The sequence below is a fragment of the Salmo salar genome, chromosome 18 (genome assembly GCF_965601325.2).
Source record: "Salmo salar chromosome 18, fSalSal1, whole genome shotgun sequence".
NCBI classification, from domain to species: Eukaryota; Metazoa; Chordata; class Actinopteri; order Salmoniformes; family Salmonidae; genus Salmo; species Salmo salar.
In genome coordinates this window covers 90019225-90040296 of record NC_138308.1, presented here as the reverse complement: position 1 = coordinate 90040296, position 21072 = coordinate 90019225, and the positions used below count along the sequence as shown (strand labels likewise).

Sequence of the window (21072 nt, the reverse complement as noted above, 5' to 3'; positions counted from 1 at the left end):
TGGTCGCAAATGGGTCTTCCAAATAGACAATGACCCCAAGCATACTCTCCAAAGATGTGGCAAAATGGCTTGACAACAAAGTTAAATTATTGGAGTGGCCATCACAAAGCCCTGACCTCAATCCTATAGAAGATTTTTGGGCAGAACTGAAAAGGCGGTGCGAGCAAGGAGGCCTACAAACCTGACTCAGTTCCACCAGCTCTGTCAGGAGGAATGGGCCAAAATTCACCCAACTTATTGTGGGAAGCTTGTGGAAGGCTACCTGAAACGTTTGACCCAAGTTAAACAATCTAAAGGCAATGCTACCAAATAGTAATTGATTTTATGTAAACTTCTGACCCACTGGGAATGTGATGAAAGAAATAAAAGATTAAATAAATCATTGTCTCTGCTATTATTCTGACATTTCACATTCTTAAACTAAAGTGGTGATCCTAACTGACCTAAGACAGAGAATTTTTACTAGGATTAAATGTCAGGAATTGTGAAAAACGGAGTTCAAATGTATTTGGCTAAGGTGTATGTAAACTTCTGACTTCAACTGTAAGTCATCACTTTGTTATAGTATGTGTTGTACATGAGCAGGTGCTTGCTGACTGACTAACTCCTCTCAGCCTTCCGGTTTTATCACAGACAATAACATTTTGTCAAGCTGTTGGTTAGTGGGTGTGACCTTGCTAAACCTTTCTGTTAAAAGGCTTGTTGAACATTGTAGTGGACAAAGCTGTGTAGCGGCAGAAGTCTTATGTTAATGGAGGTTATTATTGGGGGTTATTATTACTAAACTCACAACACACTCACACACTCTTAGTTCAGAACGACACTCTATTCCACCATGTCTTTGTGATGAGTGTGATGCAACAGTAACGCTCTTGATAAGATCTCAGATGTTTCCTCGATGATGTGGATGTTTCTATCCTCCACTGTGATCTGCCATGTCATCCAGGTTCAGCTTAGTAGCCAATAGTCCATCTATATCTCATGTTCTCTCCCCCCTGCCTCTCCCTCTACTCCCCCTGCCTCTCCTCCTCTCCCTCCTGCCTCTCCTCCTCGCCTCTCCTCCTCCTCCTCCTCTCCCCCCTGCCTCTCCTCCTCCTCCCCCCCGTCTCTCCTCCTCTCCTCCCCCCCGCCTCTCCTCCTCCCCGCCTCTGCTCCTCCCCTCCTCCTGTCTCCCCTGCCTCTCCCCCCTACCCCTCTCTCCCCTTGCCTCTCCCCCCCTGCCTCTCCCCCTCTCCTCCCCCTGCCTCTCCCCCGCCTCTCCCGTCCCCCTCAGATATCCCCCATCTCTCCCCGTCCCCCTCAGATATCCCCCATCTCTCCCCGTCCCCCTCAGATATCCCCCATCTCTCCCCGTCCCCCTCAGATATCCCCCATCTCTCCCCGTCCCCCTCAGATATCCCCCATCTCTCCCCGTCCCCCTCAGATATCCCCCATCTCTCCCCGTCCCCCTCAGATATCCCCCATCTCTCCCCGTCCCCCTCAGATATCCCCCATCTCTCCCCGTCCCCCTCAGATATCCCCCATCTCTCCCCGTCCCCCTCAGATATCCCCCATCTCTCCCCGTCCCCCTCAGATATCCCCCATCTCTCCCCGTCCCCCTCAGATATCCCCCATCTCTCCCTGTCCCCCTCAGATATCCCCCATCTCTCCCTGTCCCCTTCAGATATCCCCCATCTCTCTCCGTCCCGGCAGAGTAATCTTTTTATTACACCCATCACACCCTGCCACCCTTGTCCTCTCTTTCATATTGTAGTCAAAGCGTGGTAGGAGCAGGACACTGGGGTCTCTGGGATCTCCACCTGGTGACCTCTCCTCCTCTACCGCCATGATGCTCTCTACCAAACACATGATGGCCGCATCGATGTTGGTGTTGTCCTGCGAGGGGGGAGAGAGAGAGAATTCAATGTTGATAAACTCCCATATCTATTGGGTGAAATACCACAGAATGCCATCACAGCAGAAATGTTTGTGACCTGTTGTCACAAGAAAAGGGCAACCAGTGAAGAACAAACACCATTGTAAATAAAGTACAAAATCCCCTTTTGTACTTAAACTATTTGCAAATCGCTGCAACACTATATATATATAGACATTATTTGACATTTGAAATGTCTTTATTCTTCTGGAACTTTCGGTGTGTGTAATAGATAGAGAGACAGATGGAGAGAGAGAGAGGGAGACAGAGAGAGAGAGACAGAGAGAGACAGATGGAGAGAGAGAGAGGGAGAGAGACAGAGAGAGACAGAGAGAGAGAGGGAGAGAGAGGGAGAGAGACAGAGGAGGTTAAAATACAGTTTATAATCACAGTCCCTCACTCAGCCAGCAGTTAGTAGGTATTTACATTCTATGACTGTTCTGACTCACACACAGACACACTGTCTGCTAACATATCCTAACATAAAGCATAAATCCCCTGATATACACTCCCTCCCTATGCCGCGACCCCATGTAGTGACTTTCTACCTCTTCACTTCTGACCTCTCACCTTGGCTGAGGTCTCGTACCAGCCCACGAAGCCGTGGTCTCTGGTGAAGTTCTCCAGTTTGGGCAGTTTGGAGCAGAGACCAGTGCTCAGTTGGTCACACTTATTACCCAATAGGACGGCCGGAACTGGCCTCCCGTTACCCAGAGCAACCTGGGAGGAGAGAGGGATGAAGGAGTGGTGAGACAAAGTTGTGGAGAGAGAGAGAGAAAATGACTGATCAAGGTCTTTATAAAATGTTAAAAGGTTATTATTAGCAAATATGACAGCAGCCACTGGCTGCGAGACAGTGAGAGAAGAAACAAAGACAGATAGGAATTAAGGAGGGAAGGGTGAAATAGAAGAGTGAAGGGGGAATGTAAACAAAGCTCTATTAAATGTAAACTGAACTTGAGCCTCATCAGAATCTACTATGTCTTTCTGTTTGTTATTTCCATGCATGCGGAGCATTACAACTGGTTATAAGCATGTTATAAGCATATTATGTCCCTTGTCTTAGACCTTGGAGTCGAGGTCTCCCTTCCACTTGAAAACAGCCTGGAAAGTGCAGGCCCGTGTCATGTCAAACACCACCAGGTATAATGCTTTATTACTGGTTATAAGCATGACTTGTCAGTAACCTTGGAGTCGAGGTCTCTCTTCCACTTGAGGACAGCCTGGAAGGTAGAGGCTCGGGTCATGTCAAACACCACCAACGCACCCAGAGCCTCACGGTAGTACACCCTCGTCATGTTGCCATAGCGCTCCTGGCCTGGGGACACAACAACAACAACAACGATATACCTACAACAATCTTTTTCAATAAAATGATGTAAGCAACTAAGTGTGTGTGTGTGTGTGTGTGTGTGTGTGTGTGTGTGTGTGTGTGTGTGTGTGTGTGTGTGTGTGTGTGTGTGTGTATATAAGTGAGTTTTGTAGTGTGTAAATGTAATTTCTCCTGGATGTTAACCTCACTCACATGATACTAATATACCGGGGAAAACCAGCTGATAGACGGACACACACACACACACACACACACACACACACACACACACACACACACACACACACACACACACACACACACACACACACACACACACACACACACACACACACACACACACACACACACACACACACACACACACACACACACACACACAGGTCTGAAAAGACCGTAAGAAACCTGGGGTAAATTAATTTCACCTCTGACCATAACATTTAGATAAGAGAGAGCCTGTTCTGTCTGTCTAACAACAACACATTCCGTTCAGGATGTGTAATGAAAAACACTATATATACAAAAGTATGTGGTCACCCCTTCAAATTAGTGGATTCGGCTATTTCAGCCACACCCGTTGCTGAATCTCCATAGACAAACTTTGGAGGTAGAATGGCCTTCCTGAAGAGCTCAGTGACTTTCAACGTGGCACCGTCATAGGATGCCAACTTTCCAACAAGTCAGTTCGTCAAATTTCTGCCCTCCTGGAGCTTCCCCGGTCAAATGTAAGTGCTGTTTTTGTGAAGTGGAAACGTCTAGGAGCAACAGTGGCTCAGCCACGAAGTGGTAGGCCACACAAGCTCACAGAACAGCACCGCCGAGTGCTGAAACACGTAGTGCGTAAAAAGAATCTGTCCTCGGTTGCAACACTCACTACCGAGTCCCAAACTGCCTCAGGAAGCAACGTCAGCACAAGAACTGTTCGTCCAGAGCTTCATGAAATGGGTTTCCTTGGCCGAGCAGCCGCACACAAGCCTAAGATCACCATATGCAATGCCAAGCGTCGGCTGTAGTGGTGTAAAGCTCGCCGCCATTGGACTCTGGAGCAGCGGAAACGCGTTCTCTAGAGTGATGAATCATGCTTCACCATCTGGCAGTCCAACGGACGAATCTACGTTTGGCGGATGCCAGGAGAACGCTACCTGCCCCAATGCATAGTGCCAACTGTAAAGTTTGGTGGAGGAGGAATAATGGTCTGGGGATGTTTTTCATGGTTCGGGCTAGGCCCCTTAGTTCCAATGAAGGGAAATCTTAACGCTACAGCATACAATGACATTCTAGATGATTCTGTGCTTCCAACTTTGTGGCAACAGTTTGGGGAAGGTTCTTTCCTGTTTCAGCATGACAATGCCCCCTGCGCACAAAGCAAGGTCCATACAGAAACGGTTTGTTGAGATAGGTGTGGAAGAACTTGACTGGCCTGCACAGAGCCCTGACATCAACCCAATCGAACACCTTTGGAATGAATTGGAACATAGACTGCGAGCCAGGCCTAATCCCTCCCAACATCAGTGCCCAACCTCACTCATGCTCTTGTGGCTGAATGGAAGAAGCATATGTGGCAAGTCCCCGCAGCAATGTTCCAACATCTAGTGGAAAGCCTTCCCAGAAGAGTGGAGGCTGTTATAGCAGCAAAGGGGGGACCAACTCCATATTAATGCCCATGATTTTGGAATGAGCACGTGTCCACATCCTTTTGGTTGTATAGTGTAGCGGTTGCTGCTAACCTGCATTGCTTGAATAACATCAGATTAGCAGGGCTTTTCTGTCAGGTTTTCCTACAATGTCTATCTCTGTTTACCACAGCATCTCTGTCTATCCACTGCATGCATGCATTGTGCCATTCTACAACGTCTATCTCCATTCACTAAGTCCACATATGCTTCTTCAGGAGAGATGAGTTCCCACTGAGCTTTAAACACATAGCCCTAAGGACAAACTGTTTAGGACTCCTATTGACAATGAGGCTCAGGGCAGGAGTGCCGACGTAGGATCCGTTTATGCCGACGTAGGATCCGTTTATGCCGATGTAGGATCAGTTTTATATCTTTATATAGCAGCGTTTCCCAAACTTGGTCCTCTGGACCCCAAGGGGTGCATGTTGTTGTTGTATAATTTTTTGGGCTACTTTGACCCCTTTTTCGTGATATCCAAATTGGTAGTTACAGTCTTGTCCCATTGCTGCACCTCCCGTACGGACTCGGGAGAGGTGAAGGTCGAGAGCCATGTATCCTCTGAAACACGACCCTGCCAAGCCGCACTGCTTCTTGACACACTGCTGGCTTAACCTGGTAGCACCAATGTGTCGGAAGGAACACTGTCCAATTGGCAACCATATCAGCATGCACTGCCCCCTGCCAGCCACAGGAATCGCTAGAGAGCAATGGGACAAGGAAATCCTGCTGGCCAAACCCTCCCCTAACCTGGACGACGCTGAGCCAATTGTGCGCTGCCTCAAGGGTCTCCCAGTCACGGCCGGCTGTGACACAGCCTGGGATTGAACCCGGATCTGTAGTGACGCCTCAAGCCCTGCGATGCTATGCTATACCTTAGACCGCTGCGCCACTCAGAAGGCCTGATGTTTGTTTTTTGCCCCAGCGCTACACAGCTGACTGAAATAGTCAACTAATCATCAAGCTTTGATCATTTCAATCAACTGTGTAGTGTTTGGGCAAAAAACAAAAAAGGTGCACCACTTGAGGTCCCGAGGACCAAGTTTGGGAAACGCTGGTCTATAAATTATAATAAATCGGATGATATGGACGTGGCAGGGGACCTGGGGGCTGTATGTATAAAGTGTCTCCGAGTCAGAGTGCTGATCTAGGATCAGATTCCCCCTGTCCGTATACTCTAATTCATTTTTATCTAAAAGGAAATCTTGACCCTAGATCAGCATTATTCAAAAAAAATACAGACAGACCCTGGAGTGAGAATGATCGATCATTCACTTTCCCTTTTAGATCATAATGAATACGATTATATGGACAGGTCCCAGATCAGCACACCTACTCTCAACGGAGCCGTGGCGTGAGAATGACTGATCGTCATACACACTGACAGCTGGTAGACATGGTGTGATGTCATTATCTATGGTGGAGATGATTAGGAGGAAAAGTCTAAATGATACAGCACCATAAACGGTCTGTTGACAGATGGGCTAAAGTACACACACACACACACTTTACTATACCTGAGAAGACCTTTTGTGGACCAACAATTGATTCCCATTAAAACAATCCTATTTTCCCTAATCCCTAACCATAACCTCAATTTTAAACCCTAAAATAACCTTTTTACAAGTGAGGACTGGCCAAATATCCTCACTTCTCTGAATGTTAGTTGGTTCACTACACACACACACACACACACACCACACACACACAAAATTACAAAGACTCAAGAATATTTAGGTGCTTGTGTGCGCGCCTTTGTCCGGAGTGCGTGCATGCCAGCGTTTTGGGCATCGTTTGCTACTGATTAGGAGCTTAACTTAATTGTGAAGACTCCTATGTGTCAAATAAAAATAGAAACGTTACAAAACTATAGGGTATTCTAGTTACACGTAATTAGCTTACCAACCGAGTGGCCGATACCATTTAACGTGGAGCATGGCCTAAGTGCGTGACATATTGTAGACTTGTGTGTCTTATAAAATAGAACACTTATAAAACCAAAAAGGTAGGCGACGTAGGGTAGGTAATTACAATAAGGTAATTCATTTAGGCTACTAACCGGCTATGTCCCATAACTGCAGACGCACCACCGTCTTGTGATCCCAATTGAGGATTTTGAGGGCGAAGTCTACTCCTATGGTGGCCCGGTAATGTTGAGAGAATATCTGATGGACATAACGCTTGATTATGGACGTCTTGCCGACACCCAAGTCACCGATGACCAGGACCTTGAGCAAGCGATCTTGCTGCATGGTTGGGTTATGGGTTGGTAGAAAACAATAAAGTCTAGTTACATCACATTGTTGTCCACATAGAAAAAATTTATGAAAAGTGACATGCAGAAAAAAATATTCCGAAAGGCAGTGTCTCTTCTTTTCAGTTGTTTTTATTCCATATGGGTCCACTTTTCGCCGCTGTCTTTTCCCGTTACCTGAAGTTGTCTGTATGACAAATAAGGCAATCCTCCACAAAATAGTATACAAATGAATTGCTAGAAAGAAAAAACAATTACATCCTGTCTCACTTATTAAAAATATGCACTCAAAAATATTCCAGAAGGTATTTTTATTTTCTCCGTTTTTCTTATACAAGTCCAATGAATCCACGCAATAAATCCACGCACGACTGTGCGTATTGGGGACTCTTCACCTGTTACCCAACTTTCATTCCATCTAGCGCAAAAAAAGGAGAACTTCTAAAAAGTGCTGTCAGCGCAAAGTCATGAACTAACTGTCAAATGAGGTCAAACAGCCTGCGGTCTGTGTGCGTGCTCAACTTTTCGAGACGTCGTTGCCGTTTCTCTGCGCGTGAAGCTTCTTCTGCCCGTCAGCTGTTTGACGACCACACCCCTTTAACCGAACAAATAAAGGCTAACTACACCACATAGTTGTCCACATATAAACATGTAATGAAAAATTACATGAAGAAAAGAATTGTCCAAGCAGTGGTTGAAAAAGTACTCAATTGTCATTACTTGAGTAAAAGTAAAGATACCTTAATAGAAAATTACTCAAGTTAATGTGAAAGTCACCCAGTAAAATACTACTTGAGTAAAAGTCTAAAAGTATTTGGTTTAAAATATATTTAAGTATCAAAAGTAAAAGTATAAATAATTTCAGATTCCTTATATAAAGCAAACTAGACGGCATAATGTTATCGTATTTTTTTTTAAATATACGGATAGCCAGGGGCATGCTCCAACACTGACTTAATTTACAAACGAAGCATGTGTTTAGTGAGTCTGCCAGATCAGAGGCAGTAGGGATGACCAGGGATGTTCTGTTTAGTGAGTCCTCCAGATCAGAGGCTGTAGGGATGACCAGGGATGTTCTGTTTAGTGAGTCCTCCAGATCAGAGGTAGTAGAGACCAGGGATGTTCTCTGTTTAGTGAGTCCTCCAGATCAGAGGCAGTAGGGATGACCAGGGATGTTCTCTTGACAAGTGTGTGAATTAGGCAATTTTCATGTCTTGCTAAGCATTCAAAATGTAACGAGTACTTTTGGGTGTCAGGAAAAATATGTATATATAAAAAGTAAAGTAAAGTACAGATACCCCAAAATACGAATTAAGTAGTACCTTCAAGTATTTTTACTTAAATACTTTACACCGCTGAGCCCAAGTTAGTGTCTATCTTTTTTCCCATTCCATATGGGTCCACTTTTCAGCAGCTCCCCTTTCCCCATTACCTGAAGTTGTCTGTATGCCAAATAAGGTAATCCGCCACATCTTCTAGCCTAAACGAGTACATGAATTGATAGAGAGAGAAAAAAAACATTCACATCCTGTCTCACTTATTACAAATATGCATTCTCAAAAATATTCCTGTTAATTTATTTTCTCACTTTTTCTATTTCCATACACGTCCAATGGATTTACGCACAACTGTCCGTATTGGTGACTCTTCTTCACCTGTTACCCAACTTCCATTCCATCTAGTGCAAAAAAGTGATGTCATCAGCTGTCGAGTCAGGTCAAGCAGCCTGTGTGTGCGCGCTCGTCTCATGTAGAAGCAGTTGCCATTCCTCTGAGCGTGAAGCGTCTTCTGCCCAGCCGTCAGCTGTTTGACGACCCTTTAACCGATAAAGTTGTCTAGGCCCACACAAGCCTGGTCGTTCAACGCCTGCTACGATAGGTTAACACAAGCTAAACGTAAGCTAAACGTTCACTGTACTGTCTGTCCATCGCTCTGACGCAACATAGCGCAGCAGGGGGAAACAAAATATACATATACCAGTGTATGTCCCGAGTGGAGCAGCGGTCTGAGGCGTCACTACAGACTCTGGTTCGATTCTAGGCTGTCCCATAGCGCGGCGCACAATTGGCCCAGCGTCGTCTGGGTTAGGCCGTCATTGTAAATAAGAATTTGTTCTTCACTGACTTGCCTAGTTAAATAAAGGTTAAATAAAATAAAGAAAAAATCGTCCCAGCGCACTGCCAATCATCGGTTGGTTGCCGACATGTCCCCCTTAACGCATAAATAGTCAATTTTACACGCAGAATTATAAACCGTTTAATCAATTGAACAAGCTCCAATACATGTTTTATATCAGCTGGTCTGTCTGGTAGGCAGTATGTTGGGAATAAACTGTTTCGTTATTAAGGATTCATGCGTTTTCACCCACCAAAACGGGTTGTCATACAACAGGTAAAATGAAATGCTATAAAAACAAAACTACAATATTCGTTTTTTTATAATGGTGTTATAACAAGAGTTGATTTATAGGCCTATGCTTATCGAGTTTTCTTCTATGCTATTTGTGTCGCTGTGGGGTTTTGTAGAGATGAGAAAAGTGGTTGTCCGCCTCTATATTGATGTTTACGGTAGTAGTGGTGCTGATGCGGGCGGGGATGAGTCAGGTTCTGTAATGCTGCTGCTAGCGCTGCCATTTCATCAACAGCAACATTCATTTCATAACATTTTGCGGCCTTCCAAAACAGGAAACGAAAAAAAGAGTAGTGAAAAGAAAACGAACCCTTCGAATGTATTCGAAACGAGTGGGGTTGTAGACAATAGTGTAGACTTCCGTCTACAAATTATAACCTTTTGTGGAGTAAAGCGTGCTGTGTATTTCTCTCTTAGACCTAGGCCGTTCGAGCACGTTGTTATCGTTATAGACCGTAATAAAGACATTACACAGAAGACCCGTCGTTGAATCTCTCCAGGGGAATTGTAAACTGTGGTTTATGTGTTGCTGTAAGACTTTTTTTCGGCGTTTGTTCTACGAAAGAGGAGACGAGCTTCTCGATACGATGGAACCTGCAGCATTGGGGGTCTGAACGCCGCAACCAATCAACGTAAGATGAAACCATTCCATGTTATCGTAGGCTATAGGCCTTTCTCGTAATTGTGACCTAAATCTCAATCAAATACATTTTAATTTCAGCATAATAATGAGAGAAATAAGAAAAGGCTTTGAATAAAGTGGATGAAGTTACACTGCTTGGTCTTGGAGGCCTATTATAAGAGTGACAGATGGGATGTTGTGGTAAAGTTCAGCATCAAATGATCGTGTAGATTCTAGCCTAATGTTCTCCATTCGATTCCCCATTAGCCTACTGACAGATCAGGTTGAATTATCCCTATAATAATAATCAAATAATCAATTATCCTGCCATAAGGAAAAATGGAGGGGCCCATTCATTGACCTTGGTAGGTCTGGAAAAAAACATTTGATTTGAATCCAAAAGCACCTTATGTGAAATATCATTTTGACATTTTAGTCACTTAGCAGACTCTCTTATCCAGAGAGTAGTGAGTGGATACATTTACATACTGGTCCCCTGTGGGAATCGAACCCACACCCCTGGCGTTGCAAGCGCCATGCTCTACCAAAGCCACAGCCACGGTATGCTCTACAATAGACATCGTTTTGTCCTCTTTAGGTGACTGTAATAGGTTACATTACGTCTGTGTCAACGCTCCAGAGATCCTAAAGCCTGTATCCGGGCTGAGTCAACAGCTAGGGAGGTGGGTGTTATGGTTATTCTCTAGGGGATCTGTGTGTCCACGGTAGACCCAGTGTTTGCATGTTAAGCGGACTGTGTAATCCGCCGGCCAAGCAGAGTGAGGTAGTGTCGGTGGGCTTTTAGTTGGCACTAGAGGCAGTGTGATGGCTGGATAACCAGGCCCGCGCATAGAATGCAATACCATAATAAATGATTGCATTGTGGGGTTTTCAAGAAGCATAGGTCTATAGAACATGGGATTATAGAATAAAATATGTTAGCTATATTACCTACTTGCCACAACTAGAATGAAATGACTTTATTTTTCTTAAGAGGGAAATTCAACAGGGCTTTTTATATTCAGCAATCAAATAAATCCTTGATAACGTAAAACATAGACTATGAAATAGGTGCCACAACCAAATCAAGTGACTTGAAAGTAGGCCAACATAGGCTAGTAAATCGAATTTCCAATAGTCACATGCTTGTAATTTAACATGTGGATATAATAGTGGATATAATAAACTGGGTGGTTTGAGCCCGGAATTCTGATTGGCTGAAGGCCATGGTATATCAGACCGTATACCACGGGTATGCCAAAACATGTATTTTTACTTCTCTAATTATGTTGGTAACCAGTTAATTATAACAATAAGGCACCTCGAGGGTTTGTGGTATATTGCCAATATACCACGGCTAAGGGCTGTATACAGGCACTCCGCGTTGCGTCGTGCAGAGGAAGCAGTCCTTAGCTATGGTATATTGGCCATATACCACACCTCCTCGGGCCTTATTGCTTAATTGTAACACCGGGGGCCCAGATAAAAACCATGGCCAAATCAAGACGAGAAGTGTAGCCTTTTTTCTCATCACCAAAGGCAGGGCCGTCTCTAGCCTTCTGGGGGCCCTAAGTCAACACTGTTGTTACGGGTTAACTGTCTGACTCTGGTTTTATTCGTGCATTCGCCTGTGTCTCTCTCCACGTGCCTGATTTACCCGACAACAGACGCTAGACAGTAGTCACCATGGAGGCGATATGGCTGTACCAGTTCCGACTCATCGTCATTGGGGACTCGACGGTGGGGAAATCGTGTTTGATCCGGCGGTTCACAGAGGGACGCTTCGCCCAGGTGAGCGACCCCACAGTCGGCGTAGATTTCTTCTCTCGCCTGGTGGAGATTGAGCCGGGGAAACGGATCAAGCTACAGATCTGGGATACCGCGGGACAGGAGCGTTTCAGGTATGGTGTGTGTGTGTGTGTGTGTGGGGGGGGGGTCTAAGGATGGTGACAGGTATTTATAGTCGAATATTAACTGCTTTCGGTAGTGATCTATCATAGCCTACCTTTCAAATGACAACGCACTCTGGTGTGTCAATGCTGCTTCTTGTCCAACAAGACTCAGGCCTCCGAGGTCTACACTGAAGACTCAGGCCTCCGAGGTCTACACTGAAGACTCAGGCCTCCGAGGTCTACACTGAAGACTCAGGCCTCCGAGGTCTACACTGAAGACTCAGGCCTCCGAGGTCTACACTGAAGACTCAGGCCTCCGAGGTCTACACTGAAGACTCAGGCCTCCGAGGTCTACACTGAAGTCAGCTTGTGTCATTCCACTAATGATTAGGGTTATTGACTAGTCAAAAGAGCCTTATTATGCAAAGTACAAAGGGTATATGGTTATTGGCCTATTTCAATATTTACTTTTTGGAACATCAGTGACACATTGAATATGCATACCTAAATACGCCTGATAGACATTTCTAAAACATAAAAAACAAGTATATGAGGACCCTTTTTTCATAAATAAAGATACATTTTACATTTAAAATAGGTAGCAGCCTTTGAACACACACACTTGCTTCGTCAGCGTTCCATCTGTCTCCATCATTTCCTGCTCTATATCTGTGTCTTCTGATTCATTTCAACAGTTTTTTATGAATATTTTACCAGCCTCCTATCTTCATTCTCTTTCTTGAAGTCCTCTTCTTCCACCTCCCCTTCCCTCTATCCACCCACACCTTTCCTGCCTGTCATATCCCTCCTCCCACTTCCTCTCCCCTTTCTGTCCTCCCTCCCGCCTCTCACATTTTCTCTTTCTCTCTTCTGCCAAACTTTCCCTCTCCCTCGCTACCCAATCTCTCCCCTTTTCTAACCTTTATATCGGTCTCCTAACACCGCTCTCTCCCTCACACACACTCTTCTTTTAGTTCAGAACGACACTCTATTCCACCATGTCTTTGTGATGAGTGTGATGCAACAGTAACACTTGATAAGATCTCAGATGTTTCCTCGATGATGTGGATGTTTCTATCCTCCACTGTGATCTGCCATGTCATCCAGGTTCAGCTTAGTAGCCAATAGTCCATCTATATCTCATGTTCTCTCTCATCTCAACCCTCTCTCAGGTCCATCACCAGAGCCTACTATCGTAACTCGGTGGGCGGGCTCCTGCTGTTTGACATCACAAACCGTCGCTCCTTCCAGAACGTTCATGATTGGCTAGAGGAGGCCCGGAGTCACGTCCAACCACACAGCATCGTGTTCCTATTGGTCGGACACAAGTGTGACCTGGAGCCTCAGCGTCAGGTAGCCTATCGGAATGTGTGTCTGTGTGTTTGATTGAGCATTGAAAGAAAGAAAGAATCCTCACCCTAACTAAGGACACTATAAATGACGCCTGAAACACATTTCTATGAAATCAGACAATAAAATGTAATCTTTACCTTTAAAAATCGCCAGGTGACTCGTCAGGAAGCGGAGAAACTCGCCAGCGCCTACGGGATGCGTTACGTAGAAACCTCGGCCCGCGACGCCATCAATGTGGAGCACGCCTTCACGGAGCTGACCAGGGACATCTTCCACCTGGTGAGGAGATAACCTTCTTCAACCTGAGTCAAGAATAAAAATGGAGTCACATTTTCAATGCTAACCCTCGACTATTAAAGCAGTGGGCTAGTCCCATAAACTGGTACCAAACGGTACAAACCTACGCTTGTGAAAACATGAATCTCAAAGAAACTAAATTGTAATTATTATACAATTATTAGGTTATTGCCATTTTAACAAGTAATTTCAAAATAAATACCTGATAAATACTTGGGCTGGGAATTGCCAGGGACCTCACGATACAATAGTACTACAATACTGACAAAAGTTTTACAATACTTAGGTGCCGATACATTATGTATTGTGATTCTCCTGATTCTATATGTATCGTGATTCTCCTGATTCTATATGTATCGTGATTCTCCTGATTCTTTATGTATCGTGATTCTCCTGATTCTATATGTATCGTGATTCTCCTGATTCTATATGTATCGTGATTCTCCTGATTCTTTATGTATCGTGATTCTCCTGATTCTATATGTATCGTGATTCTCCTGATTCTATATGTATCGTGATTCTCCTGATTCTATATGTATCGTGATTCTCCTGATTCTATATGTATCGTGATTCTCCTGATTCTATATGTATCGTGATTCTCCTGATTCTATATGTATCGTGATTCTCCTGATTCTATATGTATTGTGATTCTCCTGATTCTATATGTATCGTGATTCTCCTGATCCTATATGTATTGTGATTCTATATGTATTGTGATTCTCCTGATTCTATATGTATTGTGATTCTCCTGATCCTATATGTATTGTGATTCTATATGTATTGTGATTCTCCTGATTCTATATGTATCGTGATTCTCCTGATCCTATATGTATTGTGATTCTATATGTATTGTGATTCTCCTGATTCTATATGTATTGTGATTCTCCTGATTCTATATGTATTGTGATTCTATATGTATTGTGATTCTCCTGATTCTATATGTATCGTGATTCTCCTGATTCTATATGTATTGTGATTCTCCTGATTCAATATGTATCGTGATTCTCCTGATTCTATATGTATTGTGATTCTCCTGATTCTATATGTATTGTGATTCTCCTGATTCTATATGTATTGTGATTCTATATGTATCGTGATTCTCCTGATTCTATATGTATCGTGATTCTCCTGATTCTATATGTATTGTGATTCTCCTGATTCTATATGTATTGTGATTCTCCTGATTCAATATGTATTGTGATTCTCCTGATTCAATATGTATTGTGATTCTCCTGATTCTATATGTATTGTGATTCTCCTGATTCTATATGTATTGTGATTCTCCTGATTCTATATGTATTGCTGTTTGATACTGTGATTTTATTGCGATGATGATGTTCCAAACATATCTCTCACTATGTGTCTGCTGCAGAGAGACGAGAGAGAGCAGGAGGAAACAGTTTTAATCAGTCAGGGAAATAAATAGCATGTTGGCTCACTATTTAAAAAGAAGATGGAGAACAAGCTATAGGTTTTGGAGCAGGTATAGCCAACTAGTGCTAGTTAACGCTACCTACAGTAGCAATAAATAAATACTTGAAGAATAATATTGCGATATGTAACTATCGATTTTTCCCCCCCATCACTACTAATACTGGGCTGTAAAATCAAAGTGTTACCTTGGTTAATTAATCGAAAGCCTCTGCATGTGAATACGACGTCGTCCCTCTTAACCTTGATATCTTGGTCCTAGGTGAGGAGTGGTGACATCACTATCCAGGAGGGTTGGGAAGGGGTGAAGAGCGGCTTCGTCCCCAACGTGGTCCACTCCTCCGAGGAGGTCACCAAGAGCGACCGGCGGTGCCTCTGCTGATCTGGAGGGATCACTAGAGAGATCCCTGACCCAAGCCTGGTTTCACCTAGGTCCTCCTGGATCCATTTCAGCTCTAGTTTAGCAATTTCCCTCTGCTGATCTGCTACAGGATGGAGGGATCTTACCCACAACTACACTACATGATCAAAATGTGGACACATCAAATTTGTGGATTCTGCCATTTCAGCCACACCCGTTAATGACAGGTGTTTAAAAATCGAGCACACCGCCATGCAATCTCCATAGACAAACATTGGCAGTAGAATGGCCCGTACTGAAGAGCTCAGTGACTTTCAATGTGGCACCATCATAGGATGCCACCTTTCCAACAAGTCAGTTGGTCAAATTTCTGCCCTGCAAGAGCTGCCCTGGTCAACTGTAAGTGCTGTTATTGTGAAGTGGAAACATCTAGGAGCAACAGCGGCTCAGCTGCGAAGTGGTAGGCCACACAAGCTCACAGGTTGTCGAGATCGGTGTGGAAGAACTTGACTGGCCTGCACAGAGCCCTGACCTCAACCCCATCGAACACCTTTGGGATGAATTGGAATGCCGAGTGCGAGCCAGGCCTAATCGCCCAACATCAGTGCCCGACCTCACTAATGCTCTTGTGGCTGAATGGAAGCAAGTCCCTGCAGCAATGTTCCAACATCTAGTGGAAAGCCTTCCCAGAAGAGTGGAGGCTGTTACAGCAGCAAAGGGGGGGACCAACGCCATATTAATGCCCATGATTTTGGAATGAGATGTTCGACTAGCAGGTGTCCACAGACTTTTGGCCATGTAGTATAGATCCCTGGTTCCCCCCCCCCAAATCTCCTTTCTTCCAATATGCAATCCCATAACACAATTTATACAGACAGGAAGTATCGCACACCATGGTTGGGCAAGGTTTGGCCAAAACGACATTCTATTTGACTCAGTTGAAAGGATACTAAGATGGAGGGGGCTCTCAGTCTCTCCCCCTCCCCCTAAAGGAAACTAAATCTGCTCTCAAAAACTCTGTGGTTCTCTACCTGTTTTTCGCCCATCATCCAACTACCACTGTACAATCCTTATCCAACACCATAATGGACTTTATGGACAGGGATGTAAGGGAACGACTGTTTGACTGACAGTACAGGTGAACAAAGTGACTCCAGGGACGTATTCACTTGATATCAAACGGAGGAAAATGGACAAAACAGGAAGAGACAACTTGAACCAATAAGAAACGTGTTTTTTTTAGCAAAACATTTTTTTTTTTTTGTTATGGTGTGCACTAATGAATATGACCCAGTAAAAGGTGGACTATAATGGGATATTAGGCATCCCTGAGTACCGGTACATTACCTGTCCCCTTTGCAAGAATCCAAATCCCTGAGGAGGCTCAAACTGACAACAGAGGAGGACTATTTATTTTAGTACGTTTGAACAACGACTCATAATGACTCTGGAACTTGTCCTCCTAGTGATTCTGGAATCTAGCTGAGGAACCCATGGTAATAGTGGAGAGACAGCTAGGAGAACATACTCTAAAAACACATTACCTATAATTCCATACCTGCAGACATCTAAATTACAGTTAACTCTATAGATACAAGTATGGCAACAGACATGTGCATTTAATATCTCAAATCAGTATAGAAATAAGGACATTCATTCCAAAATTAAAATCACATTTTGTTATTGACTAAGACGATGTAACAATAACCTTTCTGGTTTGGTAACTGAAACATGAAATGGTTTGGGCACAATAGGTGGAGGGACAGAACTTGCTGCGTTGTAACAAATGGTGTCCTACATTTTATTTTCAGTTGAAGATGTTTTGTAGCCACTGTGTTCAAGGTCAATTTCTTTCTCGCCAGAAAAAAAAGGTATTCCTTCGTCTCTAGTGCTGAGATTGAAATAAGATTGTATCCATAATCTGATAAGGTTATTTGGTTTGGATTGGGGAAGCACCATTGCTTTCCTCTGAATGGGTGAGTGTATACTACTGATTCTCTAGGGAACCTTTTCATCTACTTGATTTGTGTAATAACGGCAAGGATGAACTGCTATCATCCACCTTTTCCAAAGGGTGATGCATTATCGTATGTCAATCTAAGATTTAAGGGCCAGGGGAGCTGGGGTGACTGTGTACATCTATCATGTAGGATTACCCTTGACAAGGAAGAGTGGATGGGAAACGTTCTCAATCATTAAATCTGGGACCATTTTGCAGAGTCTTGACGAGGGACTTTTCACTCCTTTACAACTTGGAACAAGAATGGACTTCTTTGGGTTACTATGTGCTTTTCCCAGTTTCGTGGACATTCTGGTTCTAGAATAGAATCTTGGACATGATGATGTTCCACCCATCGAATTAGAACAGTAGAATTCTATTCAGTGCTCTTAACTGAACAACGGTGGCTTCACCAAATCTCCACACACTTATAATCCCCTCCAATGCTTATATCGTATCAGAGTAGTCTGTCTAGACAGATGGGTTGAGGCTAGTATCAGAGTAGTCTGTCTAGACTAGTATCAGAGTAGTCTGTCTAGACTAGTATCAGAGTAGTCTGTCTAGACAGATGGGTTGAGACTAGTATCAGAGGGTTGAAGGAGTTTGGATCAGTTGCTCCTCATCATCTAATAAGACACTATGTAGGAGTAATGTCTCTAACCACAGATCTAGGATCAGATTACCAGAACCCCCAGCACTAACCTTTACCGGTAGACTAAAGAAAGACATCGGATCCTGTATCAGTTCTTAGAAGTTGCCTCTATCTACTATGTCACACACAAGCAGACGCGGGGCACGTTCAGCAACGTTTTGGAAAGTTCAGATAGAAATATGCTCTGTGGCATATAGAACAATTTTTCATCGTCAGCTCTATTCATGGAAATTCTAACTGCAGCGTTCGACAACGTCGGCTACTGAAAGTGGACAAGCAGTTTCTTAGCCTGATGAAACCAGACATAATAAAGGGAAACAAAAGAGAAGTGTTGGGAAATCAGTTGGATACCAGACTAGCTGTTGCTCATAAACAATATAACATGCAAGTAGACCATCAATGTACAGCATTACTAGGGTCGTATTCATTGGGCACCAAACGGAAGACAACAGACTGAAACAGAGAGGGAACTACCCTCTCTGTTTTGCAACGTTGTGCCCTAATGAATACGACCCAGGATGAATCTTTTCATTTTACTCAATGGTATCTTTGACTCATCTTCTCTTTATCTCCAAGCTGTACAATACCATGTAACTAGTGTTCATTCAATTCAACATCTATGGAACTTTCTGGGCCACTACTATTCTATCAAAACAACTTGAAATGTACTAAAAAAATAAATAAAAAATGTGACCGGTAAAAGAGCAGTTTTGCTTTTTGTCTTACAATGTAGCACCCCTGTGTGTGGCTAAAATAATGTACAGACCTCATAATGGGTTACTCACTACACCTCATTGCAGTGCCACAAACCAACCACTAGGTGGCAATACAAGGCAAATAGGCGTCATTGTCAACCAGCTTGTATCCGTCTGTGGGGGGGCGTCTAGTTATACCCAGACTAGAGGTGTTTTCTCTCCTCCACTGATTAGTAAGGAACTCCCCTCACCTGGTTGTCTAGGTCTTAATTAAAAAGGGGGGGGGGGGGGGGGGAAATATGCATGGGTTGAGTTTGACACCCCCAGCATTTAGAAAGGGAAATACATAGTTCGTTGTCCAACTAAATGCATTCAACTGAAATGTGACTTCTGCATTTAACCGAACCACTCTGAATCAGAGAGGTGCGGGGGGGGGGGGGGGGCTGCCTTAATCGACATCGACGTCTTCGGCGGCCGGGGAATTGTGGGTTAACTGCCTTGCTCTGGGGCAGAATGACAGATTTTTACCTTGTCAGCTCGGGGATTCGATCAGCAACCTTTGGGTTACTGGCCCAATGCTCTAACCACTAGGCTAACTGCCGACAATGGATAAATTAATAATTGCCGGGAGAAAAAAAAAAAAAAGGGCATTGAAGGAATTATCCAAACGGCTAGATCAGGTCAAACTCTCCAAAGCTCCCTATTTCACTCATAGCAGTGAGTCCGGTGCTACTTTCCTAATCCTATTCAGCCCTTTAGGCACATAGGCTTCAGTTCAGATCACATGGGTTAACCCCTCATAGGGAATAATTCAACCTAAATACCAACATTTGTCAGACATAAAACCTCAAAAGCCTGGTTCCTCTCTAGGTTTCTTCCTAGGTTTTGGCCTTTCTAGGGAGTTTTTCCTAGCCACCGTGCTTCTACACCGGCATTGCTTACCGTTTGGGGTTTTAGGCTGGGTTTCTGTACAGCACTTTGTGACATCAGCTGATGTAAGAAGGGCTTTATAAATAAATTTGATTGAAAAGTGATGCCAAGCATCCCGAACCTTTGGGATTGAGGCCTGTAGATTTCTCCTCTTCCATAAATCACAACAGATGGTGTGGAATTGTCATTGTAAATAAGAATTTGTTCTAAACTGACCTGCCTAGTTAAATAAAGAATGAGATGTTACTATCAGATAGTTTTTGACATGTGGTTGGAGGGGGAGGGGTTGCTATCCTTTTATTACATTGATAGAGATCAGCCCCACAGTCTCAGAGTAACCACTTGATCACAGTCACCTCACGCCACTGGTAGGCAACCCTGTCGTGCTCTAGATGGCACAGTAGAATTAACTTGACAAATGGACACTGGAGTACTATTACTTTATATCTGAAGCATGGTAAGAATTAACACTGCACACAGGCACACTTCAAACCGCAAGACTGCTCATTTACATATCCCCTTGACCGTCAACCTCAGGAGTGATACTGATTGGCTGTTAAACGCAAGGGTGTTTCATTAAAGGTGTACAGTTCAGTATATTACACAACTCTGTTCCTGGAGTGATGCAGATACTGCCGGATTTTGTCCCAACTAGGCACCACACTGAGGTACTTAGCTAATTGATCAGTTCAGTGTTTAAAATCAACACGTGGTCTTCCAGGTCAGTTAAATATAAAACATGCCGTGTCTACTGATGAAACTCTGGGTTTGCACCAGTGGAGGACCATCCTCAGTGAATTTCATTTAAAAAAAAAAGTTTTACCATTTTAGTTATCATTTTTAAATAAAACTATACTAAATATAAATCACGTCACAAAATAATTAAAACACTATTTTGCAAATAAGGTCTACAGTAGCCTCAACAGTACTCTGTAGGGTAGCACCATGGTGTAGCTGGAGGACAGATGTTGTACCCAGACGGACGCTGACTTCAATACAAAACCTTGGAGCCCCATGTTTCTCACCCCTTCCATAGACTTACACAGTAATTATGACAATTTGTGGACGTCTTCTAGCCTATCAGAGCTCTTGCAGCATGTACTGACATGTTGTCCACCCAATCAAAGGATCAGATAATTATCTAGTACTGACAGCATAAGCTACAGCTATCACTGCACTGCATAAAATATGGTGAGTAGTTGACTCAGAAAGACAATAGTTGAACAGTTTTGAACAAATTAATTTCTTTCAAAATG

The 21072-nt window shown here is 43.7% G+C and overlaps 2 protein-coding genes across 2 annotated transcripts; one reads left to right on the top strand and one right to left on the bottom strand.

The window, feature by feature from the left end:
* Nucleotides 1–1630: 1630 nt before the first annotated feature.
* On the bottom strand, nucleotides 1631–7730 carry LOC106578048 (ras-related protein Rab-38-like). Its single transcript, XM_014156612.3, has 4 exons — nucleotides 6981–7730; nucleotides 3103–3233; nucleotides 2486–2635; nucleotides 1631–1875 (listed from the first exon to the last, which is right to left on the bottom strand). The coding sequence occupies exons 1-4, from the start codon at nucleotides 7171–7173 to the stop codon at nucleotides 1660–1662; spliced, it is 690 nt and encodes a 229-aa protein (XP_014012087.1). The 5' UTR covers nucleotides 7174–7730; the 3' UTR covers nucleotides 1631–1659.
* A 2036-nt stretch (nucleotides 7731–9766) lies between these two features.
* Nucleotides 9767–18893, top strand: LOC106578049 (ras-related protein Rab-39B). Its single transcript, XM_014156613.3, has 5 exons — nucleotides 9767–10216; nucleotides 11874–12107; nucleotides 13271–13451; nucleotides 13605–13730; nucleotides 15442–18893. The coding sequence occupies exons 2-5, from the start codon at nucleotides 11893–11895 to the stop codon at nucleotides 15559–15561; spliced, it is 642 nt and encodes a 213-aa protein (XP_014012088.2). The 5' UTR covers nucleotides 9767–10216; nucleotides 11874–11892; the 3' UTR covers nucleotides 15562–18893.
* The last annotated feature ends 2179 nt before the right edge of the window (nucleotides 18894–21072 follow it).